At 49.9% G+C, this 27,574-nt stretch overlaps 4 protein-coding genes across 6 annotated transcripts in view; 3 read left to right on the top strand and 1 right to left on the bottom strand.

The window, feature by feature from the left end:
- The window catches only part of NPRL3 (NPR3 like, GATOR1 complex subunit), a 33,625-nt gene extending 23,945 nt beyond the window's left edge, over positions 1–9,680 (bottom strand). For 2 of the 3 annotated variants that reach the window (XM_029049186.2, XM_029049187.2), the window contains exons 1-3: positions 9,492–9,680; positions 6,553–6,622; positions 1,564–1,602 (exon numbers count right to left, since the gene is read on the bottom strand). In XM_029049186.2, coding sequence (XP_028905019.1) covers positions 1,564–1,602; positions 6,553–6,622; positions 9,492–9,609 — 227 coding nt within the window. In that variant the 5' untranslated portion in view covers positions 9,610–9,680. The remainder of the gene's footprint in view (positions 1–1,563; positions 1,603–6,552; positions 6,623–9,491) is intronic. The other variant, XM_029049188.2, reaches the window with a different exon arrangement.
- A 2,680-nt stretch (positions 9,681–12,360) lies between these two features.
- Positions 12,361–13,492, top strand: LOC100087459 (hemoglobin subunit zeta-like). The gene is made up of 3 exons (XM_001510345.3): positions 12,361–12,648; positions 12,986–13,190; positions 13,305–13,492. Exons 1-3 carry the CDS (start codon positions 12,554–12,556, stop codon positions 13,431–13,433), a joined length of 429 nt encoding a protein of 142 aa, XP_001510395.1. The 5' UTR covers positions 12,361–12,553; the 3' UTR covers positions 13,434–13,492.
- A 3,821-nt stretch (positions 13,493–17,313) lies between these two features.
- Positions 17,314–18,373, top strand: LOC100087450 (hemoglobin subunit zeta-like). The gene is made up of 3 exons (XM_029049331.1): positions 17,314–17,447; positions 17,784–17,988; positions 18,091–18,373. The coding sequence occupies exons 1-3, from the start codon at positions 17,353–17,355 to the stop codon at positions 18,217–18,219; spliced, it is 429 nt and encodes a 142-aa protein (XP_028905164.1). The 5' UTR covers positions 17,314–17,352; the 3' UTR covers positions 18,220–18,373.
- Positions 18,374–20,776: 2,403 nt separating this feature from the next.
- Positions 20,777–24,392, top strand: LOC114806146 (hemoglobin subunit mu-like). The gene is made up of 3 exons (XM_029049439.1): positions 20,777–20,891; positions 22,350–22,554; positions 24,164–24,392. Exons 1-3 carry the CDS (start codon positions 20,800–20,802, stop codon positions 24,290–24,292), a joined length of 426 nt encoding a protein of 141 aa, XP_028905272.1. The 5' UTR covers positions 20,777–20,799; the 3' UTR covers positions 24,293–24,392.
- The last annotated feature ends 3,182 nt before the right edge of the window (positions 24,393–27,574 follow it).

Raw genomic sequence — 27,574 nt, 5'->3', positions numbered from 1 at the left:
ACCACCTCGACTGGGGGTGCTCATCGGCCCCGCAAGAGCAGCTGGGCTCTCCCGGAGGTCCCGGCCATGGGGATGAGGGAAGCGAGAGGGCATCTGGCCCAGCCCACTGCCTCGGGCAGGCCTACACCAACACCTTAGGGGCAGGGGTTGAAGCAGCATGGCCTAGTGGATAGAGCCCGGGCCTGGAAATCAGATGGACATGGGTTCTAATCCTGGCTGCGCCACTTGTCTGTTGTGACCTTGGGCAAGTCACTTCACTTCTCTGGGCCTCGGTTCCCTCAGCTGTAAAACGGGGATTAAGACTGTGAGCCCCATGTGGGACAGGGACTGTGACCGACCTGATTAGCGTGTATCTTCCCCAGCATTTAGAACAGTGCTTGACACATGGTAAGTGCTTAACAAATACCATCGTTATTATTATTATTTATTATTCTTACCGACCCAGAGGGTCTTCCCTCCCGTGCCCTGCAGGGTCCATGACTTTCTGACTCCCATTCAGATTTTTCCGTTGTTCCTGGAGGGTTGCAGCACATGGCCGAGCCCGTCTCTTGCCTATCACAGAGTAACGACTTAATACCATCCTCATCATCATCCTCTTTACTATTATTATTCTCTTGGGTGAGCTGAATCCTAGGTCTGAGGAGGGGAGGGGGTGAGGAGGGGCCAGGAGGGCTGAGAGCCTGCCATATGACTTGACCACCCTCTGCCCATTCCACTGAGCTGATAATAATCATAATAATAATAATTATGGTATTTAAGTGCCAGACACTGTACTAAGCACTCGGGTGGATACAAGGAAATCCAGCTAAGGGGTGACCCTCCAAACCTGGAGCACGGGGTCCTCACACACTGAACGAGGCGTGTGCTCCTGATTTGGGCTTGGGCAGGGGGAGATGGGAATAATAATAATAATGAAGGCATTTGTTAAGTACTTACTAAGAGCCAGGCACTGTACTAAGTGCTGGGGTGGATACAAGCAAGTCAGGTTGCACACAGTCCCTGTCCCATGTGGGGCTCCCAGTCTCAATCCCCATTTTACAGATGAGGGAACTGAGGCACAGAGAAGTTAAGCGACTTGCCCAAGGTCACACAGCAGACAAATGGTGGAGGCTGGATTAGAACCCATGCAACGGGGTCACAACCGGTCTCCCTCCGGAAGCAGCTTTCCTATAGGGACCCCCGGTACTGATGGCACTTCAAAGAGATGAGGCCCTCTTGGGGTCACCCCTGGACTGGGACACCCACACCCCCGCCCCTGGGGGCCAGTTAGCCAATCTCTGCCAACAACTCTGCCCCCCTCCCCTCCTAGCCTCCGAGCATGTGCAATGACTGCACGCTTCAGGGTGCAGAAGAGGGTGGGATCATCCCCTTCTCGCTGCCCGCCACCCTGGCAGGGGGTAGATCTGAGCAGGAAGGAGGGGCAGAGCAATGGCCGCTGGTTGTTCCGGTTAATTTACTGTTCAACGCGGAGTGAAAAAACAAACACGCCGCCTGGGCACGAGAAGGAGGAGGGGGAGGTGGGCAGTCAAGGAGAAAGGGATGTTGGGAGACAGCGGGGCTTACCCTGACACCAATTGCTCATCAGTTACGGGGCATTGTTCACTGAAATGGGAACGGGACCGTCAACACAAAACAACACAACGAAAAGAATAAACCACCCAAAGTCACCTGGGCCTTGCCTTGGAGGCTCTGGTGGGTTTTCAACCTCTGGGTGGGGGAAAAGAGCAGAACGATAAAGAGTTAAACTGCTAGGAAGCCCAGTGAATCGGGACCAAGAACAATCGGGCATGTAGTCTGCCCTCAACCCCCGAAACACATCAATCAATGGTATTTATTGAGCGCTTACTGAGAGCAGAGCACTGTACTGAGTGCTTGGGAGAGTACAACAGAATTGGCAGCCACGGTCCCTACAAGCTTCCAGTCTAGAGAGAACAAATCTCAGAACCCCAACTCAGCTCGCTGCTCTCCCTGCACCGTTCTTCAAATCCAAATCTCCAAGAGGGGGAGGGACCTTAATGGCTGAAGTTGCCCACGAGCCCCATTTACTCAGAACTCATTGCGCCAACCCAGTCACAGCCTCCTCTCTCTCCCAGTGGCCCTTCAGCATGGACAGGGAATGTATGTTGTACTCTTCCGGGTGCGCAGTATAGTAACTAGCAAGGAGTAGGCGCTCCATAAATAGCCCTGATGGATTGATTGATGGAAGGCAAGCCAAAAGGTCAGGGGTTACTGAACAAGAGATCACGGTGGGCAGGGAATGTATCTACCCATTCTGTCTCTACTCTCCCAAGTGCTTAGAACAGTGCTCCGCACACAGTAAGGGCTCAAGCACATCTCCTTCAAGAGGCCTTCCCAGAATAAGCCCTCTTTTCCTTTTCTTCCACTCCCTTCTGCATCACCCTGACTTGCTCCCTTCGTTCATCCCCCCTCCCAGTCCCACACCACTTAGGTCCATATCTGTCATTTATTTCTTTCTATTAATGTCTGCCTCTCCCTCTAGACTGTCAGCTCGTTGTGGGCAGGAAATGTGTCTGTTTATTGTTCTATTGTTCTCTCCCGAGCACTTAGTACAGTGCTCTGCACACAGTAAGTGCTCAACAAATACGACTGAAGGAATGAATACTACTAAGGTGATGATGATGATGAGCTCATCCTCTAGACCATAAGCTTGTTGTGGGCAGGAAATGGGTCTATTATTCTATTGTATTCTTCCAAGTGCTTAGTATAGTACTTGGAACAGAGTAAGTGCTCAGTAAATATGATTGAAGGAATGATGATGATGACTATGAAGACTAGCTTTATCTTATTCTCCCAAGCACTGAGGACAGCGTTCTACACAGAGAAGGCGCTCATTAATAGTACCAGCTAACTGGTTCTCGTTTCTGCCTGGGGATGAGGCCCCTCCACCGATAGGAAGGATGTTATTATTATTATTATTATGGTATTTGTAAAGTGCTTATTATGTGCCGGGCACTGTACTAAGCGCTGGGGTGGATCCAAGCAAATAAGGACGGACACAGTCCCTGTCCCACGTGGAGCTCACAGTCTCAATCCCCATTTAACAGAGGAGGTAACTGAGACACAGAGAAACGAAGTGACTTGCCCAAGGTCACACAGCAGACAAAGTGGCAGAGCCTGGATAAGAACCCATGACCTCCTGAATCCCAGGCCCGGGCTCTATCCACTACGCCATGTTGCCTCTCTACATTACGAGCAGGAAACTAATCGCCCAGTGCTATATCAATTTGGCCTGTCCTAACCCACCTTGGCAACTCACCCTCCAGGGATGGTGAATTGGGGCCCTCCCCAGAGCAGTGTGGTCTAGTGGAGAGTCTGGGCCTGGGAGTCACAAGGACCTGCGCTCTAATCCCGACTCCACTGCTAGTCCGCTGTGAGACCCTGGGCAAGTTATTTCACTTCTCTGGCCTCAGTTACCCTATCTGTAAAACAGGGATTAAGACTGAGAGCCCCACATGGGATACAGCGAGAAGCAGCATGGTGTAATGGATACAACCCGGGTCCGGGAGTCAGAAGGTCAAGGGGTCTAATCCTGGCTCCGCCATTTGTCTGCTATGTGACCTTGGGCAAGACACTTTACTTCTCTGGGCCTCATCTGTATAATGGGGATTGAGACTGTGAGCCCTATGTGGGACAGGGACTGTGTCCAACCCAATTTGCTTATAGAATGACAGGACTTGATATACAATCATAATAATAATAATAATGATGATGGTATTTGTTAAGCACTTACTATGTATGAAGCACTGTTCTAGGCACTGATACCGTATATCTACCCCAGTGCTTAGTACAGTGCCCGGCACGCAGCAAGCCCTTAACAAATACCCTAATTATTATTCTTATCATACTGCTTATGTTCAACCTTCTATCAGCCTCAGCACTTAGTACAGTGCTTGGTACATAGTAAGCGCTTAATACCATTAAAAAACAAACAAACCTAAGGAGGGCGCTGCTGCAGATAAGGGAGAAAATCCGGAGGGTGGATCTGGGGCTGGGAGCTGGGCTTTCTCCCTCGCCCATGAGGCTACACTATCTCCTCCGGCCAGGTGGCGGGGGCCCCCTGGAAGTGATGGGGGGGAGGGAGAGGGAGTGGGGGACCTGGCCGAGACCGACTCCTCAATGCCAGGGGTCAGACCCACCGTCAGAGGGCGGAGAAGTCAGGGCAGAGGGAGCTCCTGCCACGAGGCCACGCTGCTCCTCATGTGCTTAGGGGGGAGAATCCAGAAGCCGAGACCGAGTGGTCTGGAGCAGCTGACACCCCCAGGCAGGGCAGTTGAACCCTGACCCCCCCACCTGAGGATCCTGCATCTGAGATTCCCATTTCGGGAGAAACGTGGCCTGGTAGTCAGAAGGACCTGGGTTCTATTCCCAGATCCTCCACTTGTCTGTTGTGTGTGACCTTTGGCAAGTCACTTCACTTCTCTGGGCCTCAGTTCCCTCATCTGTAAAATGGGGATGAAGACCGTGAGTCCCATGTGGGACAGGGACCGTGTTTAACCTGATTGGCTTGGATCTACCCCAGCCCTTAGTAAAGTGCCTGGCACACAGTGCTGAAGGAATACCGCTGCTGGCTACTACAGACGTCTGCCCAAAGGAAGTGCTCAATAAATACCATCGTTTCAGTGATTTTACAGAGCCGGGATGAGAACCCAAGGTCCTCTGATTCCCAGGCCCCCGGCTCTTTCCACTAGGCCATGCTCTTTCCTCAAGCTATTACTAAGGATGCATTCTGCTATTACCACTCCACTGCCAGGCTGCTTATAAGGTGACCCTTTCAGAGTTCATTCCCCACAGCGCTCTGGGGTTTTCGACGGCTCTCTAGCCTGGAAAGAGTAATTACTGTCGGAAGTTGGAGAATGACAACAGACCCCATTAGCCTTTACCTCTGCACACAATAAGCACTCGATAAATCCAACCGGCTGGCTGACCGTATACTAACAGTCATGGTGCTCTTTTTGCGGAATAGAATGTGGAAGGCAGAGGCTTTGAAAATTAAGGGCTGTAGTTAGACACGTACACAAAAAGTCTGATTCAGAATCTTCTATTATGGGCACATAGACACGTGACTACCTAACCGTATTTATTGTTATCAACCAAACAGTGGCATCTAATGAACGCTTATCATGAGCAGAACACCATACTAAGTACTTGGGAGAATCTAATTCCAGCTGCGTCGCGTGTCTCCAGTGTGACCTTAGGCAAGTCACTTAATCCCCATTTTACAGATGAGGCACCTGAAGGTCAGAGAAATTAAGACTGTGAGTCCTATGTGGGACAGGGACTGTGTCCAACTCGAATACCCTGTGTCTATCCCAGTGCTTAGAACAGTGCCTGGCACATAGTAAGCACTTAACAAATACTGTTGAATGAATAATCATTACTAGTGTTACTACAAGAGAGTCGGTAGAAACAACCTCGTCCTCAAGGAGTTTACAATCTAGTCGGGGAGATGGACATTAAAATAAATTACAGAAGCTATGTGGTCTAATGGAAAGAGCAGGGGCCTGGGAGTCAGAGGACCTGGGTTCTATTGAACAATCCTATTTATTGAGTACTTGGTGTAAACAGCACACTGAGCGCTTGGAAGAGTACAATACAACAGAATCAGAATAAATACGATGGAATGAATGAATCAGTAATCACATTCCCTTCCCAGAAGGTCCTTACACTCATTCAGTTGTATTTATTGAGCCCTTACTGTGTGCACAGCACTGCGATGAGAGCATGGAGTACTGGAGGAGCACGGGCTTGGGAGTCAGAGGTCGTGGGTTCTAATTCTGGCTACACCACTTATCAGCTGTGTGACTCTGGGCAAGCCACTTACCTTCTCTGTGCCTCAGTTACCTCATCTGTAAAATGGGGATTAAGAATGTGACAACCTGATTACCTTGTATCTACCCCAATGCTTAAAACAGTGCTTGGCACATAGTAATACTTAACGAATACCATCATCATTATTACTAAGCATTTGGGAGATTGCAATACAACAATAGACAGGCTCCCTACCCATAACGGACTTAGGACCTAAAGGGGAGGAGAGATATTAATATAACAACAGATCTGGACATTAGTGCTGTGGAGCTGTGGGTGGAATGAATGAAGGGGACAAATCTAAGTGCAAGGGTGACACAGAGGAAATAGGGGGAATGAGGGCTTAGTCGGGGAAGGCCTCTTGGAGGAAATGGGATTTTAATAAGACTCTGAAGGAGGGGAACATTGTGGTCTTTTGACTGTGAAGTGGGAGGGCGTTCCAGGCCAGAGGCAGGATGTGGACAAGGGGTCAGCGGCAAGATAGACGAGATCGAGGGACAGTGAGTAGGTTGGCACCTGGGACACCCTCAGGCAGAAGGCAGAGGCCCCCCACCCCACCCCCCACTACCACAGGGCTGGAATCCAGAAGCCGAGACCAGTGGGCCTGGACCCCTGTGCCCACCCAGGATCCCCCAAGGCTCCTCGGTGCACCTGGGTGGATCCGCCCCCAGGCCGGGGGGCCGGCCTGCCCGCTTTGACCCAGCTCCCCCGAGACCCCCTCACCTGGAGTCCCCGTCCTGGTCCTCGGAGACATCCCCGCTGCTGTTCACGGCGTATCGGCTCCTCGGCTGGCCTGGAGCGAGAGAAGGGATGCCTGGAGCGGGCAATGCCAAGGCGAGCCCCGGTCTCGGCTCGGCCGCCCTCCCCAGGCCCAGCCGCCCACGAGCGGACCCTGCCCTGTGTGGACCCAGGTACTCTCTTCCCATGAGCACCTGAGACAGCAGGCCCTTTGGGGGAACAGCCACCCCTCTCCAAAAGAGAGACAGTTATAATAATAATAGTAATAATAATAATAATAATGGTAATTGTTAAGCTCTTACTATGTGTCAAGCACCATTCTAGGGGGAGCAGCATGGCGCAGTGGATAGAGAACAGCTCTGGGTGTCAGAAAGTCATGAGCTCTAATTCCAGCTCCGACACCTGTCTTTTGTATGACCTTGGGCAAGTTACTTCTCTGGGCCTCAGTTCCCTCATCTGCAAAATGGGGATTGAGACTGTGAGCCCCACAAGGGACAGAGGCCATGCCCAGTCCGATTTGCTTGTATCCGCCCCAGTGCTTAATACAGTGAGTGGCACATAGTAGGTGCTTAACAAATACCACAGTTATTATTATTATTATTATTGTTATTATTAAGTGCTGGGATGATACAAGCTAATCAGGTTGAACACAGTCCTTGTCCCACTTGAGGCTCCCAGTCTTAATCCCCATTTTACAGATGAGGTAACTACAGCACAGAGAGGTGAAGTGACTTGCCCAAGATCACCTAACAGAAAAATGGCAGAGCTGGGAATAGAACCCAGGTCCTGACTCCTAAACCTATGCTCTAACCAGGATTTATCCTCAACCCTCCAGGCCTCCAGAGTCCTCCCAAATTCCCATCTCCTCCAGGAAGCTTGTCCTGATTAACTCCCAGCACCCGAAGCAACTCAACAACCCCTTCTAGCTCTCCTATATAGCTCGCCTCCATCCTCAGAGAATGTCTGACTCTGCTATTACAGCATAAACTCCTGGTTGGCACAAAATGGGTCTCAGAGTTTTGGTGTACTTCCCAAGCCTGGCCTACTGGAAAGAGCCCGGACCTGGGAGACCGAGGACCTGTGTTCTAATCCTGGCTGCACCACTTGCCTGCTAGGTTGCCTGGTACAAGTCACTCAACTTCTCTGGGCTTTGGTTTCCTCATCCGTAAAATGGGGATTATTTGATTTATCTGTTCTCTCTTCCTCCTGAAGACTGTGAGCCCCATGTGGGAAAAGGACTGTATCTGACTTGACTCTTTTGAACGTACCCAATACGCGCTGGGCACACAGTATTGAATACTACTACTGTCATTGTGATTAAGGGTTTAGTACAGTGTATGGTAATAATAATTATGGTACTTGTTAAGTGCTTCCTGAGTGTCAGGCACTGTACTAAGCACTGGGATGGATACAAGCAAATTGGGTTGGACAGAGTCCCTGTCCCACATGAGGCTCACAGTCTCGATCCCTGTTTTACAGATGAGGGAACTGAGGCACAGAGAAATTAAGTGACTTGTCCAAGGTCACATAGCAGACAAGGGGCGAAGCAGGGATTTGAACCCACGACCTTTTGACTCCCAGGCCCGGGCTCTATCCACTATGCCATGCTGCTTCTCTACTGGCTGCTCAATAAATAGCACTACCAGGACTAGTTCTGCTGCCTCTACTATAGGGCAACATGGCCCAAGTGGACTCCCAGCACAAGTCTGGGAGTCAGGACACCTGGGTTCTAATCCCAGCTCCACCAAAGGCCTGCTGTGTGACCTTGGCGAGGCCACTTAACCTCTCTGGGTCTCGTTTTCCTCCTCCGCAAAACAGCAGTATTTATTGAACGTTTACTAGAAGCAGCGTGGCCTAGTGGATAGAGGCCAGGTCTGGAAGTCGGATGGGCCTGGGTCCTAATCTCAGCTCCGCCACACGTCTGCGGTGTCACCTTCAGTTCTCTGTGCCTCAGTCCCCTCATCTGTAAAATGGGGATGAAAACTGTGGGCCTTAGACCAGTGACTGGCACGGAGTAAAAACTTAATACCACACACCCTCAAAAAAAATCTGAGCATTGTCCTAAGCGCTCTGGCATGTACAGTGCAATAGAATTAGCGGACACATTCCCGCAGGACTAAGACCCTGCTCTCCCTCCCTCATAGATATTGATTTTCTCTAAGAAGAGTAGGATCAGGAGTTCTGTCCAATCCAATCGTCTTGTACCCATCCCGGCACCTAGCACAGTGTTTGTTACCCAATTCAAGCTTCAGAAAACCCACAGCACGGTAACATCATCTCGCTTATGCATTTATATTCATGTCTGAGAAGCAGCGTGGCTCAGTGGAAAGAGCATGGGCTTTGGAGTCAGGGCTCATGAGTTCGAATCCCAGCTCTGCCACTTGTCGGCTGTGTGACTGTGGGCGAGTCACTTAACTTCTCTGTGCCTCAGTTCCCTCATCTGTAAAATGGGGATTAAGACTGTGAGTCCCACGTGGGACAACCTGATTCCCCTATGTCTACCCCAGCGCTTAGAACAGTGCTCGGCACATAGTAAGCGCTTAACAAATACCAACATTATTATTATTATTATTCTAGACTGTAAACTTGTTATGGGCAGGGAACTTGAGTATCAGCTCTGTTTACTGTGCTTACTACAGTGCCCTGCACCGAGTAATAGTTCTATAAATACGACTGAATGACTGACTGAATGAGGCGGAGCACGAGCCCCGCCGTCCTCAGGCACGATTGACAGCCTCGAACAGCGCCCTCGGCCCGCCTACCTCCCCCGTGCGCATGCGCCCACCCTGCCCCGCCGGCCTCAGACATGATTGACACCCTCGGACGGCGCCCTCGGCCCGCCTACCTGCCGCGCTGCGCATGCGCTCATGCGGGCCCCCTCCCCGCGCCCCGCCCGGGCCGGCCCCTCCACCGCCCTCACTCACTGGGCTGGGCGGCGGGGTGCTCCTGCGGCCGCTGGAAGGGGTATCTGAAGAGCAGCTTGTTGCCCCTGCTCCCCGAGCTGACCAGGATGACGCTGATGGGGCTGCTGTTGTCCCCCATCCTCGCCGGGCCGGGGAGAGGGCGGGGCGGACAAGTCCCACCTGGCCCCGGCGGCTGAAAGAGCGCTCTCCGGAAGCGCTTCCCCAAACCTCGCGAGATCTCCGGACTGGTTGTCCGGGCAACGACATTCCATTCATTCATTCATTCATTCATTCAACGTTTTATTGAGCGCTTACTATGTGCAGAGCCCTGGGCTAAGCGCTCGGAATGGACAATTCGGCAAGAGAGAGAGACCATCCCTGCCCCACAACGGGCTCACAGTCTAAACGGGGGCGACAGACAGCAAAACCACACAAGTAGTCAGGCATCAATACCATCAAGATGAATAGAATCATAGACACATCATTAATAAAAAACATCGAGTAATAAATAATATATACAGATATGCACAAGTACTTCAGAGGCGTCAGAGGGATGAGCGCACATGGGACTGGGAGTCTTTTAAAAATACTATTCGATCAATCAGTCAGTCGTATTTATTGAGAACTTACTACGTGCAGAGCAGTGTACTACGCTCTTGGAAAAACACAGTACAACAGAATTGCCCACAACGAGCTTAATAATAATGATGATGGTATTTCTTCATTCGATCATATTCATTGAGCGCTTACTGTGTGCGGATCACTGTACTAAGCGCTCGGAAAGTACAATTCAACACTAAAGAGTGACAATCCCTACCCAACAACGGGCTCACAGTCTAGAAGGGAGAGACAGAGCAAAACGAGACAAGTAGGCAGGCTTATTTCTAAAGTTTAAGGCAGTGCCTGGCACATAGTAAGCGCTTACCAAATATTATAATCATTATTATTATTATCTCCTTGGCACCTGATTCTCCAAGGGTCTCGGGGATGGATATTTTTGGCTCATGCTGCCGCCGAAAAGATATGAATGGAGGATGGGAGAGTTGAGCCGCTGTTCCCAAAATAAGCCTCAGCCGAGCGGGCTGGAGAAAAGGGTGCTCTTCTCTGATAATAAAATTCTGGCAGGGCTCCGCTCTCTTGGTGGGGATCTGTCACTTCAGCTATCACCCACCTCACAGAGACAGGCAGGGCAGATAAGACCCTCTCTCTTCTCCACCCACATTGATTTCTTCCCAATCGGTCCTCAATGAGAACTGCTAAGGATCCCTGTCCTAACTACCGTGTGGCTCGAGGAGCTTTCCCCTCATGCCAAAATAACCGGGAAGTTGAAAACGTGTCCACTGACTCTGTTATCCTGCCCTCTCCCGAGCGCTTGAGACAGTGCTCTGCACTCAGGAGATGCTCAATAAATACAGTGGATTGATTCTTCATTTTGAACTTCCTAGTAGCGTGCATTGAACCCAGTGAGCTCTCAATAGATGCTATTTGGCTGTAACTGGACCCATTTCTGTGTATCCACCCTACATATAACATATAGTAATATATTATATAATATATTATATAACATTATTGTATTATATATTTATATTATTTGAATTCTGGAATTAATTCCCATTATTAATAATTTTAAATGTCAGAAAATCGTATAAGTGATAATGTTATAAATTATATAATTTATTGTGTTATATAATATCATATAATGTATTGTTATTATAGGCCCCCCGTTGACTTATCAGACTCTACTTTTATTTCATTTTGTATTTCTATTCATTTATCTTGCTCATAGTATCCTGTCAACCGAACGCTGACCAGCCACTTCATTCATTCAATTGCATTTATAAAGCACTTACTGTGTGCAGAGCACTGTACTAAGTGCTTGGAAAGTACAATTCAGCAATAAAGAGAGATAATTCCCGCCCAAACTGGGCTTACAGTCTAGAATGGGGGAGACAGACATCAAAACAAGTAAACAGGCATCAATATAAATAAGTAAAATAATAGATACATATACATCAAAACAAGCAAATAGGCATCAATATAAATAAATAAAATTGTAGCTATATACACATCAAAACAAGGAAACAGGCATTAATATAAATAAATAAGAATTATAGATATCTAGCCCTGTTCACATCACTCAGTTGATCAGTGGTTTTCACTGAGCAATTGTCTATGTGACCTTGCGCCAGTCACTTCACTTGTCTATGACTCAGTTACCTCATCTGTAAAATGGGGATTGAGACTGTGAGCCCCATATGGGAGAGGAACCGTATCCAACTCGATTTGCTTGTATCCATCCCAGTGCTTAGTACAGTGCCTTGCACTTACTAAGCACTTAACAAATACCATCATTATTATTGTCATGAGCGCCTGGAGGGCCAATGTCTGTGTTTACTTACGAATAAAAATTGTGGTTTTTCTTAAGTGCTACTATTTGCTGAGCACTGCACTAAACTCTGGGGTAGATTCTAGATCAATGGGTTGGACAAAGTCCTGATTGCTCACGGGGTTCACAATGTAAGGGGGAGGGAGAACAGGAGGGCCGGGAAAGGGAGAAGCAGCATGGTGGAGTGGATAGAGGCCAGGCCTGGGAGCCAGAAGGTCATGGGTTCTAAACCGGCTCTGCCACCTGTCTGCTGTGTGACCTTGGGCAAGTCACTCCCCATCTCTGGGCCTCAGTTACTCCATCTGCAAAAAGGGGATTGAGACTGTGAGCCCCATGTGGGTCAGGGACTGTGTCCAACCTGATATGCTTGATTCCACCTCAGCTCTGAGTACAGTGGCTTGCATCCGATGTCCCACCCCCACCCTCAGAACCCTTGTAAAGATGGATGATACCGATAACCGCCTGGAGCCCCCGGCCCTGCCCGGACCCTCGCTATCGAGGCATTGTTCCTGAGACAGATTAGACAACTCCACCCCGTGGGCGGGCCCCCATCGTCGGGACCAATGGGAGAATGCAAAAGCCTGGACCCTCTCTCCCTCGACCCCTTTATTAAGGGGGTCCCCGGGGCAAGCAGGCACCAGTCGCTCATCTTAAGTTTCCCAGTGAGGAGAACCTGAGCCCCCAGAGTCCAGACACCATGTCTCTGACCAAGGCCGACAAGACCGCAGTCATCTCCCTCTGGGGAAAGGCGGCCACCCAGGCTGACGCCATCGGGGCCGAGTCTCTGGAGAGGTGAGACGGGCCGGGGATCCCAGAGCCCAACCATGGCCCCCTGGCCATGGCCAAGCTGGGCCCTTCTTCCCGAGGCTTCATGTCACTCGGCACCAGGAACCGAGGCTGGGGGTGACCAGAGGACTGAGCAGAGCCAACTCCATCTTGGCTCTTTTCAACCTTGGAAGGGAACGGGGCCAGTTAGCGAGTCCCTTCGGTGGCTGTCTAACCCTTCCTGGGACCCATTTGCCATCCCGAGGACTGGTCTCTTTCTGCACCTTTTGCCTGCTCTGCCCTCCCTCTGCCTTACTGCCACCCCCATTTCCACAGCCTCTCTCCATCTTTCCTCCTACTCCAGGCTGTTCGCCAGTTACCCCCAGACCAAGACCTACTTCCCCCACTTCGACCTGAGCCAGAGCTCGGCCCAGCTGCGCACCCACGGGTCCAAAGTCATCAGCGCCATCGGGGAGGCCGTGAAGAACATCGACAACATGGGGGGCGCCCTGTCCAAGCTGAGCGAGCTGCACGCCTACATCCTCCGCGTCGACCCCGTCAACTTCAAGGTGGGCTGTCGGCCCGGGGGCCGCGGGGGTCTGGGGAGGGAGCTGGGGAGAGTGCTGGGGAGGGCGCGAGATTCCCCCTGCAACTCCCCTGACTCCTCCTCTCTCCTCCCACAGCTCCTCTCCCACTGCATCCTGGTGTCCTTGGCCTCTCGCTTCCCGGCCGACTTCACGGCCGAGGCCCACGCCGCCTGGGACAAGTTCCTGTCCATTGTGTCCTCCATCCTGACTGAGAAATACAGATGAGCGCCCTGCCGCCACGAGGAGGAGAGAGGGGCCAATTCACCAACAGCTTTTGGACCACAGGCCCCCTGCCCATTCTGACCCCTCCACCTCTGAAGGGGCTGTCCTCCTCCAAGAGCCTAATAAAAGCATAATAAAATCAACCTCTGTGGCCTCTGTGCTTTCTCACAAATGTTTGGGCCCCAGGGCAAAAGAGTTATTCCCATTTCAGATTCATGTGGTGATTCCAGGATCGGGGGTGGAGGACCCTTCCCCTGTCCCTCAGGTGTAGCATTTCAGGCTGGAGCTGGGGAATCTGGGAGAACAATCTCGAGGATTCTGGGAGACAAACTCCTTGAATGAGGCAAGGCTTTTGGACCATTCCTGGATCATTCACTCCTTTAATTCACTGAGGGCATACTCTGCATCAATCAATCAATCAATCAGTGATATTGATTGGGAGCTTACTGTGTGGAAAGCTGTGGACTAAGCACTTGGGAGAAACACCACAGAGCTGGTAGACACAATCCCTAGCCACAAGGAAGAGAAGCAGCATGGTGTAGTGGATAGACCACAGGCCTGGGAGTCAGAAGGTTCTAATCCCACCTCCGCCACTTGTCTGCTGTATGACCTTGGGCAAGTCGCTTCAATTCTCTGGACTTCAGTTCCCTCATCTGTAAATGGGGATTGAAACTGTGAGCCCCACATGGGACAGGAACTATGTTCAACCCGATTTGCTTGTAACTACCTAACATTTAGTACAGTGCCTGCCACATAGTAAGTGCTTTATAAATACCATTATTATTATCATTATTATTATTAAGAAGCTTCAGTCTGGGTTGTACTCCAGAAGAGATCCGAGGCCATCATATCAGTTGCAGCGGCCACCTCACATGGAACTCCCAATCCATTTTGCAACTATGGAAAAAGAAGTTAGGTGACTTTCCCAAGGTCACATAGCAGGCCTGTGGCAGTGCTGGGATTAGAAACCTGATTTTCTGACTCCTAAACCCAGGGTCTCCCCCCGTTCCCTTCCCCTGTGGGAATATCCCTGAGCTGGGGTCCCCAAGATGACCCCTTGAGTAGCTTGAGTGCAAGCTACCTGAGGACAGGAGTCACGTCTACTAAATCTATTGGCTCTCCCAAGCGCTCAGTACAGTGACGTGCATGCAGAAGGGGTTCAGTAGTGACTACTCATTGATTGGCTGGTCAGGGTTCGGGGTCTTACCCTTAAACTCTATCAGGGCCAAGAACTGGGCTTGGAGAGCTTGGAGAGCTCCTTGAAGCTGGTGCCCCCACAGGAAGCAATGTGGCCTAATGGATAAAACAAGGCCCTCAGAACCAGAGAACCTGGGTTCTAATCCCAGCTCTCCCACTTGCTTGCAGTGTGACTTTGGGCAAGTCACTTCACTTCTCTGGGCTTCAGTTACCTCATCTGTAAAATGAGGATTAAGACTGTGAGCCTAGTGTGGGCAGGGATTGTCTCTCTTTATTGCTGAATTGTACTTTTCAAGCACTTAGTACAATGCTCTGCACACAGTAAACGTCAATAAATATGATTGAGTGAATGAGTGAATGAAATGCTGTAAAAATATCCTTGTCCTTTTTTTGCCCCAGTGTCCAAATCGATCAATCTGTTGACTGATGGTAATAATGATAATGACAAAGATAATAATAATAATAATAATGGCTTTTGTTAAACACTTACTCTATGCAAAAATAATGCTAATAATAATTATGGTATTTATGAAGCGGTTACTATGTGCCAGGCACTGTCCTTAGCACTGGGGTGGATACAAGCAAACTGGGTTAGATACAGTCCCTGTGCCAAGTGGGGCTCACAGTCTCCATCCCCATTTTACAGGTGAAGTAACTGAGGCCCAGAGAAGTAAAATGACTTCACCAGTATCACACACAGACAAATGGCCCAGTGGCAAGAACACAGAACAGGGAGCCAAGGAGACCTAGGTAGGATTTAGATTTCAATCCTAGCTTTGCTCCTTGCTTGATGAGTGACCTTGAGTTAGTTAATTTCTCTGAACCTCACTTTCCTCATCTACAATATGGGGATTCATTTCTTGTTCTGCTTTCCTCTTAGACAGTGAGCCCCAGGTGGACAGGGACTGTGTCCAATCTGTTTATAGAATATCAATTCCAGTGCCAATCAATCAGTCATATTTATTGAGCGCTTACTGCATGCAGAGTACCATATTAAGTTCTTGGGAGAGTACAATACAACAGACATATTCCCTGCCCACGATGAGCATACAGTCTAGAAGGGGAGACAGACATTAATATAAATAAATAAATTACAGATATGTAAATAAGTGCTGAAGAGCTGAGGGAGATGGTGAATAAAGGGAGTAAATCAGTGTGATGCAGAAGGAAGTGGGAGAAGAGGAAGTGCAGGCTTAGTCAGGGAGGGCCTCTTGGAGGAGATGTGCCTTCAATAAGACTTTGAAGTGGAGGAGAGTCACTGTTTTTTGGATATGCAGAGGGAGGGCATTCCACTAGATGTGGGCTAGGGATAGGCAGTAAAATAGATGAGATTGAGACGAGATCTCGAGATGAGATGAGATGAGATGAGATGAGATAGATGAGATGGAGGTATAATGAGAAGGTTGGCATTAGAGAAGTGAAGTGTGCGGGCTGAACTGTGGGGGCTGGTGAGATGAGGTAGGAGGGGGCAAAGTGATTGACCACTTTAAAGCAGATGGTGAGGAGTTTCAGTTTGATGCAGAGGTGGATGGGCAACCCTTGGAGGTTCTTGAGGAGTAGGGAAATGGACTAAAACATTTGTAGAAAAATCACAGGGGCAGCAGATTGAAGTGTGGACTGGAATGGTGAGACACAGGAGGCAGGAAGGTGATGAGAGACCTGGATGACATGATCAATCGATCAGTGGTGTTTCTTGAGCTCTTATTCTGGGCAGAGAAATGTACTAAGTGCTTGGCAGAATCAGATCTAATAGAACTGGTAGACATGTTCCTTGTCCACAGGAAGATTACAGTCCAGAGCTGGAGACAGACATGAAAATAAATGATGGATATTGACATAAGTTCTGTGGGGCTGAGGGTGGGGTAAATAACAAGTGCTTAAAGCATAGGTAACAAAGAAGGGAGAGAGAGATGGACCCTTAGCCCATTCATTTATTCATTCATTCAATCAAATTTATTAAGTGTTTACTTTGTGTAGTGCACTCCACTAAGCACTTGGAAAGGTACAATACATTACAAATAATCAAAGCAGGAAACAATAGCAATGTATCAGGAGAAGCAGGGTTCCCTAATGGAAAGAGCCTGGGGGTTAGGGCACCTGAGTTCTAATTCCGGCTCCACTACTTGCTTATTGTGTGATCAAGAGTAAACCACTTCACTTCTCTGTGCCTCAGTTTCCTCAAATATAGTATGGGAATTAAATACCTGTTCAGTCAATCAATCAGTCAATGCTTTCCCTTCCCCCTTAGCACTGTGAGCCCCATATGGGACAGGGACATTCCCATTATGCTATAGTCCCAATCTGTGTCCCCAGCCTCAGTTTCCAGCCTCCGACTCGCAGTCCCACCACCCCAACCTCAGACCACTAGACCTCCGCCTGGCTGACAGGCCAGAGAGGGGGATTTCTCTGAACTGGCCTGGGTCCGGGGCCCCACCCCCACCCCTACCCTCAGAACTCCTGTAAAGATGGACGATGCCGATAACTGCCCGGAGCCCCCGGCCCTGCCCGGACCCTCCTCTATCGGGGCATTGTTCCTGAGACAGATTAGACAACTCCACCCTGTGGGCGGACCCCCCTCCATCGTCAGGACCAATAGGGGAGCAGGGATGCCCGGACCCCTTCTCCCCCGGCCCTTTTATAAGGAGAGTCCCTGGGGGCGGAAGGTACCAGTCGCTCATCTCAAATTTCCCAGTGAGAAGAACCTGAGCCCGCGAGTCCAGACGCCATGTCTCTGACCAAAGGCGACAAGACCTCAGTCATCTCCATCTGGGGAAAGGCGGCCACCCAGGCTGACGCCATCGGGGCTGAGTCGCTGGAGAGGTGAGATGGGCCCAAGATTCCAGGACCCCAGCCACAGTCTCCGTGGCCACAGCCAGGCTGACTCCTTCTTCCCGGGGCCTCAAGCCACTCAGCACCAGGCCCTGAGTCTGGGGGTGGCAGGAGGGTTGAGCAGAGCCAACTCCATCTTGGCTCTTTTCAACCTTGGAGGGGAACGGGGCCATTTAGCGAGTCCCCTCAGTGGCTGTCTAACCCTTCCTGGGACCCATTTGCCATCCTGAGGACTGGTCTCTCTCTGCACCTTTTGCCTGCCCTGCCCTCCCTTTGTCATACTGCCACCCCCATTTCCACAGCCTCTCTCCGTCTGTCCTCCTCCAGGCTGTTTGCCAGCTACCCCCAGACCAAGACCTACTTCCCCCACTTCGACCTGAGCCAGGGCTCGGCCCAGCTGCGCACCCACGGGTCCAAGGTCATCGGTGCCATCGGGGAGGCCGTGAAGAACATCGACAATATCGGGGGCGCCCTGTCCAAGCTGAGCGAGCTGCACGCCTACATCCTCCGCGTCGACCCCGTCAATTTCAAGGTGGGCGGTCGGCCCGGGGGCTGCGGGGGTCTGGGGAGGGTGCTGGGGAGGGCGCGAGATTCCCCCTGCAACTCCCCTGACTCCTCCTCTCTCCTCCCACAGCTCCTCTCCCACTGCATCCTGGTGTCCTTGGCCTCTCGCTTCCCGGCCGACTTCACGGCCGAGGCCCACGCCGCCTGGGACAAGTTCCTGTCCATCGTTTCCTCCATCCTGACCGAGAAATACAGATGAGCGCCCTGCCGCTACGAGGAGGAGAGAGGGGCCGAGTCACCGATGGGTCCTGGCGCACAGGGGGCTGCCTCCACCTATTCCTCTGACCTCCAAGCCCCCCGCCCCTGGGAGGTTGTCCTTCTCCAAGAGCCTAATAAAAGGATAATAAAATCAACTTCTGCTTCCTGCTCTCTATTCCTCTGGGGAACCGAGGCTGAGGGGGCGGAAGAAAGAGGAAAAACAGGGTCGAGGGAGGAAGAACATTGAGGAGGGTGGAGAACAGGGAATAAGACCTGGCCCAGGCAGTTCTCTCCCACTGTCTCAAGGTGAGCAGGGGGTGGTGAGATATTCACTGTAGTATTTGTTAAGCGTTTACTACATGCCAAGCACTATACTAAGAGCTGGGGTGGAAACAAGCAAATGGGGTTGGACACAGTCCCTGTCCCGCATAGGGTTCGCAGTTTCAATCCTCATTTTATAGATGAGGTAACTGAGGCACAGAGAAACACAGTGACTTTCCCAAGACCATAGAGCAGACAAGTAGTGGAGGCGGGTTTAGAACCCATGGCCTTTTGACTCCCAGGCCCGTGTTCTATCCACTACATCATGCTGGGCTCAGTGCTCCCCTGGGGCCTGGGTTTGGGGAGGGTGGAAGTTTCTTTCCACAGCCACATCTTAAGCTTTGGCTTGTGTATATGGTAAAACTGACACAGGTTTTGTGGTTGGGTGTTTGAGCTTTACAGATTGGACTTTCTCTATTTCTATTTTCGGAAGCAGCATGGCCTAGTGCAGAGAGCCCAGATGTGGGAGTCTAATCCCAGCTCTTCCACATTCCTGTTGCGTGACCTTGGGTAAGTCATTTATCTTTTCTGGACTACAGTTCCCTCATCTGCAAACTGGGGGTTCAGTACTTATTCTCCCTCCTATTTAAACTGGGAGCCCCATGGAGGTCCAATGCTTAGTACAGTGCTTGGCACAATACCATAATTCTTATTTCTCTCCAAGTCCCCTTCCCCTGACAACTGCCCACTGTTCCCTTGCCAGCTGGGTGGAGGCTGTGTTAAACATTCACCTGACCCATGGAAGGGTCATTCCAGATGCCAGCAGGCAAAGAGAGCCATTGGGAGGGCCAGGCTGACATCGTCCCCTCCCTGGGCCTTAGTCCAACCTGACTACCTTGTATCTACCCCAGCGCTTAGAACAGTGAAAGGCACATAGTAAGTGCTTAACAGGTGCCATCATTATGCCTTCTGCAAATTGGGCACCATGCCAGGAGAGGGTCCAGTGAGATGTCTAGAAAGGCCCCCTATGTATAATGATAAGTGTGCCAGCCAGCGTTGGCCATCCTGGAGACCCTTCCTTCTCTCCCCACAACCCCCTCTGCCCCTCACCACCCCCCACATCACCACCACCACCAAGGCTGGGCTGCCCAAGTGCTGAGATTTGAAGGAGGAGCAGTACCAGAGCAAGGAGGCTGTTTCTGTCTAGGAGCTGAGGCTCAGAGGGCGAGAAAGGTGCCTGACAGACCATGCTTTTATTTGCTCCTTCAATCATCCTCCCTCCCATCCCCACAGCACATATGTATATATCTGTACAGATCTGTCATTTATTTATCTATTTATTTATATTCATGTCTGTCCTCCCCTCTAAACTATGAGTTCACTGTGGGCAGGAATGTGTCTGTTTTGTTGTTCTATTGTGCTCTCCCAAGTGCTTAGTACAGTGCTTTGTACACCGAAAGCACTCAATAATACTACCGAATAAATGAATTAATGAATGCCAGCTTGTTAGGCACTTGTTTGGTTATCGTAGGCTGGCCCGGAAGGAATGCCCTACCCCTCCTTAGTGTTTTGGCAGAGGATGGCCCTGCCAGTAGGCAGGGAACTTTTTGGGAGGGGGCTGGAGGCTGCCCAGGGGGAAAAGGGACCTGGATTGGGCTAGGGGAAAGAGGGGGCTGCAGGCCGCCTGGTATCTCTGTTTTTGTTCCATGGGACTGCTGCGGGTCCCCTGGTGCCAGTTCTGCTGGATCATTTCTAAAGAGCTTGTGTCTACCCCAGGGCTTAGTACAGTGCTTGGCACATCATAAGAACTTAAAAATGGCACTATTATGACTGTTATTAGAAGAAACAGCATGGCTTAGTGGATAGAGCACCGGCCTGGGAGTCAGAAGGTCATGGGTTCTAATCCCAGCTCTGCCACAGGTCTGCTGCGTGATCTTGGGTAAGTCACTTCACTTCCCTGGGCCTCAGTGGCCTCATCTGTAAAATGGGGATTAAGACCGTGAGCCCCACGTGGGACAGGGACTGCGTCCAACCTGACTACCTTGTATCTACCCCAGCGCTTAGAACAGTGAAAGGCACATAGTAAGTGCTTAACAAGTGCCATCATTATTATTATTATTATGATTGTGGTTGTGATTGCTATTGCAGGGTCAGGCTCCCTCTGCGGTGTGGGCGCGCAGATAAGTGGGTGGAAGGGCCGGGGTTCCAGACCCGGGCTGGGGGCGCCGGCGGGAGATAACGGGGCGGGGTCCGGGTGGGGCAGACTGGGGCTCGCACTGTAAAAGTTTTGGGGGTGCAGAGCGAGGGAGACGCTGGCATCATGCTGTCACCTGAGGAGCAGGGCTACATCTTCAACGTGTGGGACCTGATTGCTGGCCACGAGGCAGCCTTTGGGGCCGAGCTACTGCACAGGTGGGAGGTGGGGGGTGGGGGAGGGGCCAGAGGGGGATAAGGGGATGGAGTAGTCTCCCCCTACTTCAAAACCTTATTGAAGACCCATCTCCTCCAAGAGGCCTTCCTTGACTAAGCCCTCCTTTCCTCTTCTCCTACTCCCTTCTGCATCACCCTGACTCTCTCTCTTTATTCATCCCTCCTCCCAATCCCAGAGCACTTATGTCTCTATCTATCTGTCATTTATTTATTTCTACTGATGCCTGTCTTCCCCCTACCCACCTGCTCTAGACCGTAAGCTTATTGTGGGCAGGGAATGTGTCTGTTTATTGTTCATTCATTCATTCAATCCTATCTATTAAGCGCTTACTGTGTGCAGAGCACTGTACTAAGTGCATGGGAAAGTACAATACAACAATAAAGAATGACAATCCTGCCCACAACAAGCTCACGGTCTAGAGTGGGGGAGACAGACAGCAATACAAATAGACCTCAATTCAGTAAATAAAATTACAGATATATATATATATCTGTATATATATATAGATAAGTGTTCTGGGGCTAGGAGTGTTTTATTGTAATATATTAATAATAATGATGTTATTTGTTAAGTGCTTACTACGTGCCAAGCAGTGTTCAAAGTGCTGGGATGGATACCAGGTAATCAGGTTGTCCCATGTGGGGCTTACAGTCAATCCCCATTTTATAGATGAGGTAACTGAGGTACAGAAAAGTAAAGTGGCTTGCCCAAGGTCACACAGCAGATAAGTGGCAGAGCTGGGATTAGCACCCACATCTTCTGACTCCCAAGCCCATGCTCTTGCCACTAGGCCATGCTGCTTACTTTCCCAAGCGCTTAGTACAGTTCTCAGCACACAGTAAGCAGTGTGGCTTAGTAGAAAGGGCACAGGCTTGGAAGTTCAAGGTCGTGGGTTCTCATCCTGGCTCCTCTACTTGTCTGCTGTGTGACCTTAGGCAAGCCACTTCACTTCTCTGTACCTCAGTTACCTCATCTGTAAAATGAGGATTAGGACTGTAAGCCTCATGTGGGACAGCGTGATTACCTTGTATCTACCCCAGTGCTTAGAAGAGTGTTTGGCACATAGTAAGCGCTTAACAAATACCATCATCATAATTATTATTAATAAGCACTCAATAAATAGAAATGAATGAATGGATGAATGAATGAACGAACGAATGAATGAATGAATGAATGAATGAATGAATGAATGAAAAGGCAGGAGGGGTGAAGGAGAAGGGGATGGGGGGGAAGTGAGGGACCACAGGGAAAAGAGGGGAAAGGGGAGAGGGGGATGAAGAGGAGAGGAGGCAAAGGGATTGGGGGAAGGGAGTCCCAGGAAGGGTATGGGGCATGGAGTGAGCTGGGGGAAGCCTTAATGTGGGGAGGGGCAGGCCTAGGCAGAGGAGAAGGGGGGTGGTGATTTGCCCCTCTCCTCCTGACTTGCCCCTCCCATCCAGGCTGTTGATCGTGTATCCCACCACCCGGGCCTACTTCCCCCACCTGTCCGTGCAGGACGACCCCTCGCAGCTGCTTCACCACGGCTGGCGGGTGCTGGTGGCCGTGGGCGAGGCTGTGAAGAACCTGGACAATCTGACTGGGGCCCTGGCTCCCCTCAGTGAGCTGCATACCGGCCGCCTGCGCGTCGACCCCACAAACTATCCGGTGAGCGGGAGTAGAAGGGGGCCCTCGATCATTTTGAAGCTCATTGGAATAGCGTCCGCACGCCCTGCCCATCCTTCGTCTCTGAGGAATTGACCCCCAAACCTCCCCCTACCCAGGGCCTTTCCCCCCCGTCCCGCCTGGAACGCAGCCTTTCCTTGCACCCTGGGATCTCAAAGGGTCTTCCAAGCCTTAGTTATCACTGCATCCAGTTATCACTGCATCCCCACGGGGTCCTCTCACATGGTGATAGAGGCAACATCATCAATGGTATTATTTGAGCGCTTACTGTATGCAGAGCACTGTACTAAGCGCTAGGGAGAGTCCATTTCAACAGAGTTGATAAGTTCCCTGACCACAAAGAGCCCAGGGAAGCACCCAGAGATAAAAATTCAGCACTTAGAGATGCTCGGTGACCCACACAGGGGTGTGTATGCAGCGTGTACACAGAGCACAGACCAGAAACACAGAAGTAGTTATAGTATTTATTAAGTGCTTACTGTGTGCTGAGCACCATAATAAGGTCTGGGAGAGAATTCAGATGGGGGAATTAGACCCGGTCCCTGACCCTTGGGTAGCTAACAATCGAAGAGGGGGCTCCTATTCTAAGAGAGCACAGAGCAAGCCCAGAGCCCATGAGATTTGTGTACATACCACCTAATAATTGCCCTGTCTGTTAGATGCTTACTATATACTTATCACTGTACCAAGCGCTGGGGTAGATACAAGCACCTACACAGCATACAGAGAGGCATGTACAGTAGCACGCACACCCACACAGGAGATACACACCCAGTGCAAACCAGAAATGCACCCACGGACCATAGAAACGTGCCCAGAACACCCATAGAGGCACACTGACTATCCAGAGATGAGTGTACATGCACTGATAGACACAAACAGTAAACCGAGGTGCATACACACACAGTACATAAAATGCCTCCAGACACACAACAAGCAGCACATAGAAATGCCCACAGACTTACAGCCAGTGACGTATGCACCCCCCCCCCCCCCCCCCGCCACATGCAGCATAGAGACACACACAGACAGAACCCATTGACAGACATAATCAATGGTACTTATTAAGTGCTTATTATGTGCAGAGCACTGTACTACGCACTTGGGAGAGTACAGTCTAACAGAGTTGGTAGACATGTTCCCTGCCCATAGCAAGCTTACAATCTAGACACAGCTCAGAGAGGTACACACACACACGGAATGTGGAAATGTACAAACAATCATGCACACACACCCCTGGCATTGCCTCTCCTGTAAACCAGTTTGGGTTTTCCCTCTGCACACTTTGTCCCTGGAAAGAAGAGGAGAAGAGAGGTGGGGAGCACTGGGCGTGGCAGAGACCGGGGTGCTAGAGATCAGTGGGGAGGTGGGTAGGACCAGGGGAGGTGGCAGAGACTGGTGTGGAGGACCGGGGGTGGCAGAGACTGGTGGGAAGGATGGAGGATGGCAGAGATCAGTGGGGAGTTGGGGAGGACAGGGGGTGGCAGAGACCAGTGAGGAGGCCCAGGGGTGTCAGAGATCAGTGAGGTGGTGGGGGTGGAGTTGGTCTCTCCGGGAAGACCCCAACATTTGTCATTCTCTGTACCTACAGCTGCTGATCCAGTGTTTTCAGGTGGTGCTGGCTTCCCATCTGCAAGGGGAGTACACCCCTGAACTGCAGGCTGCCTGGGAGAAGTTCCTGACAGCTGTGGCCACCATCCTGGCCGGGGAATACAGATGAGGAGCTGCAGCTGCGGCCCAGATCATGCCAGACCAGGGGACGGGGCAGGGTGGACAGCCGCCCCTCCAGGGGTGTCAATAAAGAAATGTGTTTCCTAGAATTGACTCTGGGGTCTCTTTGGGAGGAGCTCTGGGGTACTGAAGGGAAAAGAAAAATGGCCCACTTCTCTCCCACTTCACAAGGAAGACCAGGGTGGGGAGGGGTTCCAAGACACACGTCAATCAATTCGTGGTATTTATCGAGCGCTTACTGTGTGCATAGCAATGTACTAATCGCTTGGGAAAGTAGCATATAATAAGGTTGGTAGACACGGTCCCTGTTCTCAAGGGGAAGGAACATGGCCTAGTGAAAGGAACCTAGGCCTGGGAATAAGAGGACATGGGTTCTAATTTCGGCTCTGCCACTTGTCTGCTGTGTGACCTTGGGCAAGTGACTTCACTTCTCTGTGCTTCACTTACTTCATCTGTAAAATGGGAATTAAATCCTCTTCCATCCGATTTAGACTATGACCTTATGTGGGACAGGAACTGTGTCCAACCTTTCATTCTTTCAATTGTATTTATTGAACACTTACTGGGCACAGAGCAATCTACTAAGCACTTGGGAAAGTACAATATAACAATAAACAGAGATGTTTCCTGCCCACAATGACCTTACATCTAGAGGGGATTATTTGATTAGCTTATATCTACCCCAACATTTACAACAGTGCTTAACACATAGTAAGAGTTTAACAAATAACATAAAAACAGACTGTAAAGTCTAGTGAATCTTGACCTCATCCTGACTTTCCCATCACTTCAGACAGCACCACCATTTCTTTCTCCCTGCCCTTCAAAGCCTGATTGAAGGCACATCTCCTCCAAGAGGCCTTTCCTAAGCCCCACTTTTCCTTTTCTTCCACTTCCTTCTGCACCACTCTGACTTGCTCCCTTTTTTGATACACCCTCCCTGCCCCACAGCACTTATGTACATATCTGTAATTTAATTTATATTACCACCTGTCTCCCACTCTGAGCTGTAAATTCACTGTGGGCAGGGAATGTGTCTGTTTATTGTTATATTGTAGTCTCCCAAGCACTTACTCCAATGGTCTGCATAAAGTAAGCACTGCATAAATGCAATTGACTGACTGACCACTCTACCTGTCTCAAAAATCCCATAATCTTGGCATTATCCACAACTCCTCTCTCTCATTCCCACATAAACCCACCTATTTAATGTCACCAAATCCTCTAGGTTCAACCTTCATAACATCGCTAGAATCTGTCCTTTCCTCTCCATCCACACTACTACCACGGGAATACAATCACTTATCTGTCTGTCTTCCCCAGTTAGACTGTAAGCCCATCAAAGGGCAGGGACTGTCTCTACCTGTTACCCATTTGTACATTGCAAGTGCTTAGTACAGTGCTCTGCACATAGTAAGCGCTCAATAAATACTATTGAATGAATGAATGAATGAATGAATGAATGATCCTAACACGCCTAGATCACTGCATCAGCCTCCTTGCTGACCTCCCAGCCTCCTGTCTCTCCTCACTCCAGTCCTTCACTCTGCTGCCTGGATCATTTTTCTACAAAACTGTTCAGTCTACACTTCCCCATTCCTCAAGAACTTCCAAATGATTGCCCATCTACTTTCATATCGAATGGAAACTTCTTTCCATCTGTTTTAAAGCACTCACTCACCTTGCCTCCTCTCTCTTTACATCACTACTCTATTATTAAACCCCAGCCTGGACACTTGGCTCTTTTAATGCCAACTTTCTCAATGTACCTCGATCTTATCTATCTCATCACCGACCTCTCATCTATGTCCCTCCTCTGACCTGGAATGCCCTCCCTCTTCATATCTGACAGACAATTCCCCTCCCCATCTCTAAAGCTTTACTGAAGGCACAAATCCTCCAAGAGGCCTTTCCTGAATAAACCCTCCTTCCCTCTTCTCCCACTTCCTTATGCTTCACCCTGACTTTATTCATCTCCCTTTCCAGTCCCACAGCACTTATGTACATAGCTGTAATTTTATCTATTGATATTAATATCTGTCTCCCCCTCTAGACTTTTTGCATGTTGTGAGCAGGGAATGTGTTATATTGTACACTCCCAAGTGCTCTGTATACAGTAGGTGTCAATAAATACCCTTGATTGATTGATAATGGGATTGATAATGGGATTTACCATTCATTGTGCACCTGGGTGCCATTTTCAAGGCTACCCAAGAGGAAGGAACTAGATTGGAGGTAACTAAGGTAACTCCGAACTGGGTGCTCTGTGAGCAGGAAAGTATCTAACAATCAATCAATCAGTAGGAATTTTTAAAATGGTATTTGTTAAGCGCTTACCATGTATGAAGCAGTGAGGTAGATAGAAGGTTATCAGGTTGGACACAGTCTACATCCCACATGGGGCTCACAGTCTTAATCCCCATTTTACAGATGAGGGAAATGAGAAGTTAAGTGACTTGCCCAAGCAGTATTGCTCACAGAGCACCTACTGTGTGTGGAGCACTTTAAGTGCTTGAGAGAGTGCAGTTAGAGTCGATATATATGATCCTGCCTCAGAGGTGCTTACAATGAAGCAGCCTAATAGAAAGAGCCTAGGCTTGGGGGCCAGTCTTGGGGGTAACCCCAACTCTGCCACTTGTCTGCTGTGTGATCTTGGAAAGCCACTTCACTTCTCTGTCCCTCATTTCCCTCATTGGCAAAATGCAGATTCAATATCTGTTCTCTCTCCTACTTGGACTATGAGCCCCTTGTGAGACCTGATGATCTTAATGACAATAATGATGGTATTTGTTAAGTGCTTACTATGTGCCAAGCACTGTTCTAAGCACTGGGGTAGATACAAAGTGATCAGGTTGTCCCACGTGGGGCTCACAGTCTTAATCTTAATAGTATTAATGAGGTAACTGAGGCACAGAGAAGTTAAGTGGCTTGCCCAAGGTGACACAGCAGACAAGTGGCAGAGCCGGGATTAGAACCCATGACCTCTGACTCCCAAGCCTGTGCTCTTTCCACTAAGCCATGCTGCTTCTCTCTCTGAATCCACCCCCAGTGCTCAGTACAGTGCTGAACACAAAATAACCACTTAGGTGCCGCAATTATTATTACAATCTAGTGAAGGAGATGGACACTCAGATAAGACAAAGAAATGGAGTGTGCAGATCTGTACTTTAAGAGTTTCAGAGGTTATGAGTGCTTAAGATAAGAGGAAGAAGTAGAATATGAAGATGCAGACAAGAGCTTGCGAGTTTGTGAGTGTTTAAGTGCTTAAGTC

This window comes from Ornithorhynchus anatinus, chromosome 21 (assembly GCF_004115215.2).
Source record: "Ornithorhynchus anatinus isolate Pmale09 chromosome 21, mOrnAna1.pri.v4, whole genome shotgun sequence".
Lineage (NCBI taxonomy): Eukaryota > Metazoa > Chordata > Mammalia > Monotremata > Ornithorhynchidae > Ornithorhynchus > Ornithorhynchus anatinus.
This window is presented reverse-complemented; position numbering and strand designations above follow the sequence as displayed.